This window comes from Pterocles gutturalis, unplaced genomic scaffold (assembly GCF_000699245.1).
Source record: "Pterocles gutturalis isolate BGI_N339 unplaced genomic scaffold, ASM69924v1 scaffold51174, whole genome shotgun sequence".
NCBI classification, from domain to species: Eukaryota; Metazoa; Chordata; class Aves; order Pterocliformes; family Pteroclidae; genus Pterocles; species Pterocles gutturalis.
Genome location: NW_010137705.1, coordinates 13,492 through 20,155, shown reverse-complemented (window position 1 = coordinate 20,155; position 6,664 = coordinate 13,492). Strand labels below are relative to the sequence as shown.

Sequence of the window (6,664 nt, the reverse complement as noted above, 5' to 3'; positions counted from 1 at the left end):
AACAGAAAAAATTCCCATCAGAAAAAAGTATATACACTCAACTATAGCCAGGCAATCAACTCTTCAATTTCAGTACTATCATAAACATTTAACTTAATGTCAACCAGTAGAACCCAACCAACAATTCATATTTCAGATTTTTCAAACATATGATTACCTATTAAAGGCTGCATTTTTTGTTCAAATCTGAATAGTTTTTTCATTTCCAATACAATCAACTCAGTTCAATGCATTGAAGTTTAAGACTGATTTGTAAACTGTTATCTCTCCTTCACTTTTCTCCACCTGTACAGATCTTAAGAGAGATATTGAGCAAAAGGCTTATAGAATGCAACGATGCAGAGTTTCATTTTAAACTTAGCACTTATCTGAGCATGCCTGCAAACGCTCTCTTACGCGCGGTGGAAGTGTTTTTAACAACCTTTCTTCTACAATTAGACTATTCCGCTTTAAGAACTGACATTCTTTTTTTTTGCAGGAAGTGATTCAAGATAGTTTCCAATGAGCTCTAATTGAACAAGATTTAGTAGCTGACCCACACAAGGAGACAAATTCATCAGACTGTTATTTCCCAGAAGAAGAAATTGCAGCTTTTTGCACTGAAATAATCCATCAGGCAGCATTTCAATCTAGAAAAAGGAAAGAAAAGAACAAAAGTTATGCACATTAAAACTCGTTAGCCTACATACAGCTGCATGTTTTGACATTTCCCAGTTTTATCTTAGGGTAGAAAAACCCTCTTAGTTTATGGAAGGATAAGGAAAGGGAAAATTGTAACGCTTCTATGATTATGCAAGAAAGTACCTGAAAACATCGTAATAGTTTTATATACTTGTTTTGTTGTGAAGATGCTTAGTTACTGGCAGAAGTCAAAGACATAAGCACAGCCAGGGAGCATAGACACGCGCACATGTGCAGAAGTGTGTACAAATGTGTACATGTGCAGGTGGCAGGGGACATAAATAGGCTCCTATCTCCCAAGATCCTTCACTTAATGAAGAACAAACACAGATTATGTGGAGAAACACTAGCAGCTCCTATGTTGTGAAACCTGTACAAGCAGATAGCTGTGCAGTAGAGTAGCAACTTAGTCCTGGTCCACATTACTGACAACCTCACCAGTGAAAACAATTATAAACTTCAAAAGAAGTCTTAAGTCACAAGCCTGGACCCCACACTAATGAGACAGACAGTTTATCACTGCTGATGAGGTTTATCACCTATAATTATTTCCCTCTTCCCAAGCAGACAGCTGAGCTGCTGGTAAACTGGCTGTTGATTCACTACAGCTTTCAGTTTGCCATTTTAAGGTAAAAATTAAACACTGTCCACTTCCATTAAAATACTACATAGGATAGACAGCTGCAGGGAAAAGGAGGATACATTTATGCAGCCATCCTAAACCTATACTGTCTCTGGATCAGAGCCCTTAAGCTACTACAGATCAGGATAGTACTTAATATTACACAAGCTTTGATGACATCAAAGTTCTAGTAATTAAACAAGCACCACCCTTTCTTTTCAGCTTTATGGGGCTTACTTTAATCATGAACACCACAAGAGCATTTTGAACCAGAGGCTGTTCCAGAAGAAGTGGTAGGTTAAAAAAAAAAAATCAAATATTGACTTAAGTAATAATTCAAAGTTCTACTTACATGGTTTTTTGTCAAAGCCAAGTACTGCAGATTGGTCAGATAACCAATTTCTTCAGGGATAGAGGTTAGCTTATTATAGCTAAGATCCAAATAGTGTAACTTCTTACAAAGAAATAGCTGCAATGGAACATTTTTGATATTATTGTAATTTAGGTACAATTGTTCCAGGTTTGATAATGCACCAATCTGCACTGGGACATATGAAATACTGTTGTGCCACAATTTTAAGCAAGAAAGGTTCTTAAGATGTTGAAAACTAATTAGTTCTTCCACTGTTCTGAGATTGTTTTCTTTTAAGTCAATTTCATGCAAATTGTTTAGGGTAAAAATGGAATGGGGAATGCGCTCTAAATCACAGCAGATTAATTCCAAGGTTCTCAGGTTTACCAGCTTCTTCAGGTTATTTAGCACTATCAGTTTATTGCCCTCATTGTTGATAGACAAGTGTTGTAAAGAAGGCAGAAGATCTGTAACCACTTGAGGTATACGAGAAAGGTGGTTTTTTAAGTGAATTGATCTCAGATTTTTTAGCCCCTGAAAGCTTTCGTTGTATATGGAGTTGTGATGATCTAGCATGAAATATCCTGTTAAGCACAATTCTTGTAGGTTTTTTAGATGAAAGACCCAAAATGGAATTCTTCCCATCTCACTAGATTTCAGGCGCAGTGTTTTCAGATTTTCTTCTAAAAAGCTGACTGCTGCATAATCCATAGTTAGTGATGAATGATAAACATTGAGTTCTTTGAGATTGACTAGCTGGGTCACACCTGAAGGAAGTTTGGCTTCAGGAATAAGTTCCAAGGTTAGGACTTCTATTTCTGTCAGTTCAAAGACACTGTCTGGAAGACCATTTAACATGAAAAGGTGAAGTTCAGTCTTGTCTTGGGAATTTCTTACTAGTTTATTTTTCAGTTTTTCCACTGACCATTCATTGTTAAGATTTATCTGTTTCAGTTTGTTTTCACTCAAATCAGACAGAAATATTGAGAATCGTTGGGAATAAAGAGGATCATACTGATCTGCCAAGTGGAGAATAAATGCAAAGTCATTCTTTACATCAGGTATATCACTGTAATTACTTTTCTCTCTCAACTTCTCAAAAGAATATTGCTTAAGTGAACTTCTTAACATCCACCACAAACTATAAGTACAAGTTAAGCCATAGAAGATCACTAAAACAACATAAAATGAAGCCAAAACTTTAAAAATTTCTGCTAGCGAATAAACACACTGGTACCTTTTGTAGCCTGTGAAGGCTTGAACATTAACTACACAATCAATTTCAAGTGTAATAAATGATAAATAGTAGGGGACATAAATTATTATTACTACAAATACAATGACTTTCGCTATGATCTGTTTCATATACACTGTATATATGATATCCTTCTCTTCAACGTGTACTCTGAATTTCTTCACTTTTTCAAATATAGCTTTAGCTTGTTCCCCTTCTTTTTTGTCAAGAACACTTGAGGAATTTTCTCTTCCAGTTGTTTCCAAGCCAGGTTGCGAATACGGCAGGGACTGTCTGCTGGCCCCTATATCTACTGAACTCCCAGGTGATGAAATAACTGCTTTTGATTTGGCTATTGGCAACTTCCTCACAGACTGCTCAGCAACTGTTTCTGAGAGGGCACGCGTTGTCCATGGAGAATCAAAACACTTCTGAAGAATGGCTACAAAGTGCTCGAGCCTGGAACTTGTACTAGGATAGTAAAGCCAGAAATTACTGCAAGCTGCAAAAATAAAGGTATGCAGGAGCACTAGGTATGGAAAAAATTTGGCAAACCAGTGAAGTTGTCTCTCATAACATACTGCATCAATATAGGAATACTGCTGCCGATGGAGATCATTCTGGATTTTAAGCGGTATGATTATTGGTGCTGTAGAGCTAGCCGACATGTTAAGGTTGGCTTTAACTAAATCCCAAGGCACGGCACAATGATTGTCAAATTCTAGCTTGCAAGGAAGACAACACAATACTCTGGTTTGAGTAAGCTGGAGAGCCCCAGCGAGCACAGCAACTAGCAGCATTATCATGGTGAGGTAATACCAGAAGACATCCCACCATGGTTTTAGTATGTGGTAGGATGACTGGGCATCTGCTAAGTATTTGAGTTCTGTTAGCGTGATCATGACTTTCACCTGTGAGAGAACAGCAGCTGGTAGAGGAAAAAAGAAAAGACATCCTTAGATAATTGTTAAAAACAATTAATCTCACCATTAAAACTTGAAGATTATTATTTTTTTTTTCAGTTTTAAATATATGTAACCTTTGGCCTAGCATCCAGAGCATAGCAAAAGGATCCAAGAACTCCTGGCACCTAACCCTAACCATCATCTCATTTATTTATTTTAAGGAGAGTTACTTGGAATGCAAAAATTTAAACAAGGAGTGAAATCAGTATCACAGTTTAGGAGAAAGTATATTTAGACCAAATATTTGGGTACTGTTCAAGTAGAAGCAACAAGTAGGTATAAGTTAAAGAAGTGTCTGATATATTACTAGTGGTCCCTCACCACTTTCCTAAACTTACACACCAAAAGTTATTTCTCATTTATGAAGAATTCCAAAATGAGAGCGATATATTAAAATGATGGCTCTTCTAATTAGAATTTTCTACTGGATTAAATCATTCTACCCAATTAAAGAATAAAGAAAAGCAGTTTTGCATTATGTACTCTTTTATATAATTCCCCCTCTTCACCCATCAGAAGAATTAAGCATATTGACAGAACAAAAATGAAGCTAACACAACTTGTTATTGTCCAATATTGTCATACATATAGAAATGGCACACAACCCCCAGTAGAATAGGTTTGATTCATACTTACTTTACTAATTAAAGAGAATAAAATACAAAGCACTGCTCAGTCAGGAGGTCTACACCTTTTAAAATTCCTTGGACATGCCATCTTTACATTTGTCTTCATTCTGGATGGAGAAAATATAGAATATATTTTTAATGTCTTCACTTAAAGAGCAAACATTCCAGCTTTCATTAGAACTGATACCATATTGCAGACATCATGATCCATTAAGCTCTGCATTGCTACAGCTACATGAAATGGAACAGAACATACTCAGACATGACCAGGTAGAATGTGAAGTCAAAGTTTTGCACAGTCACATCAACACAAAAAAAAAACCCCCAGGAAACCACATACAGCTAGCCCTACTTCAACCAGGAAGTAATGCCTTATCTTTTGCCAAATAACTATGTGAAAATAAAATACCTAACATGCAAGACTTCAAGAAGTAGAATTCAGTCATAATTTTGATATACCAAGGTTTGTGAGAAAGGCAAGCTTCTCTAAAGCGGAGGCCCATATTCTACACCCTGAAACAAATTAATAAACTATCCAGTGCCAATGGCAATACCACAGATTTGGAGAAAGCTTACTGTAAAGTTTGTTAAGCAGTACAGATATGAAGCAATGGGAATGTTCTGTATTTTTCCTAATATATTGGTACTGGACATTTCAATTCCAAACAGAGCTGAGAAGCAGTTATAAAAAAGACAAACAATAGCTGAACTAAGGCAGAACCTTATTCTCACTCTGTATTCACGTTTGAAGGGAGAAGAATGGCTGAAAATAAGTTAACCCTTCTTGCATTAACAAGGCTACTTTTAATAGAATGTAGAAACTTACCAGGCCCACTCAAGGGAAAGCAGCTGAAGGAGGACAGGATGGTTACAATACACTCCTGGAGAGAAAAGAAATTGTCATCAGATCATTAAATGTTTGGATTCCAACAACTGTGAATATTAAAAACACTGCTGTGGAAGGAGTAAAGATCCAACATTTAATGAACAAAAGATCTGCAAGACCTATCTGGAATAATTTAAGATGCCGCGCCCACCAAATATTTACTTGGTCACCATCTGAAACTCACTTTTCCTAAAGATGAGAAAGTAATGGCCCTTGTCATTGTCCCCTTTCTAAGCACTAAAAGCCGTTTAAGCTCAACAGGATTTGTATTTACATGAAGTTATAGTCCTGCAGCTGAGATGCTCTAGCCATAACTAAGAAACAGCAGTTTCTTCAATCAGTCCAGCTCAACTTGCAAAAACCACATTTGTAAATATCTTTAAAATTAGTTCTTTTGGTATAATTCTTTGGGTTCTGAATATAAATTCATAGGTATAAAAGCACAAAAAGGTCCTAAACCCATGCAAACTAAGGCTTTCATTCTGCAAAGAATATCTGGATTGTGTCTCAACTCAAGCCAAACACATTTGATTTGAAGGTAGACAGAAAAATCAAATGTTTTTATATCCAGCCTGGAATTAAAAGCCGTCAATTCTGCTCACTTGAACTTTGTTACAAAAATGAAAGACTTGGAACACCTGTTAAATTTGTAAAGAACATGCTGAGAGATAAATAAGTTGAATCGGTCAACAAAATAAGAGCAAAAGGTATAAATAGCATATTTTTAACAAACAAAAACATTTGAATATTCAAAATTATCACTGAAGAGCTGAGAGTCTAAAATAGTGTCAAAGGTCTAATTAGCATGATGGGAACAGTGCTTTTCCTGACAAACATGTAAACCTCCTGGAGGACTTAGGCAGATACTGACATTTTAAGATGTTTTATGTAACTAAATGCGTACTAGAGAAGGCTACAAGTAACACAATTTAATAACACATGCATGTACATTGCACTTTTTACCAAGAACACCAATCTCCTGGTAACAGACCTATTTCGAGGAATATAAGCAGGCCTCTTGTTGAGTATAAGGGACAGAATTCAGAGTACAATAAAACAGCACTACTCGATAAAGTATTTTATTCAAAAGTTGTAGAAAGAAAAAAAGAAAATGGAACTTAAGCCAATTCTATTAAAAACTTACTGGTATACTTGAGAATATGCATAACCCAATATACCTTCTTCAAGCAATGCCACAGTGCTGAAACAGAGAGTGGTTTGTTTTTATACAAATTGAGGACTCAGTCAGACTGACCCGCGTAATTTCGTAAGGTCTGTTTCTATAAAATGCTTTT

General features: G+C 36.1%; 1 protein-coding gene across 1 annotated transcript; it reads right to left on the bottom strand.

Moving 5' to 3' along the window:
- Positions 1 to 202: 202 nt before the first annotated feature.
- On the bottom strand, positions 203 to 5,343 carry LRRC8B (leucine rich repeat containing 8 family, member B). Its single transcript, XM_010082679.1, is given in 5 exon segments — positions 203 to 470; positions 473 to 629; positions 1,656 to 3,817; positions 4,491 to 4,590; positions 5,310 to 5,343. Coding segments are annotated over 3 exon segments (2,406 nt in total). The 5' UTR covers positions 3,792 to 3,817; positions 4,491 to 4,590; positions 5,310 to 5,343; the 3' UTR covers positions 203 to 357.
- Positions 5,344 to 6,664: the final 1,321 nt, after the last annotated feature.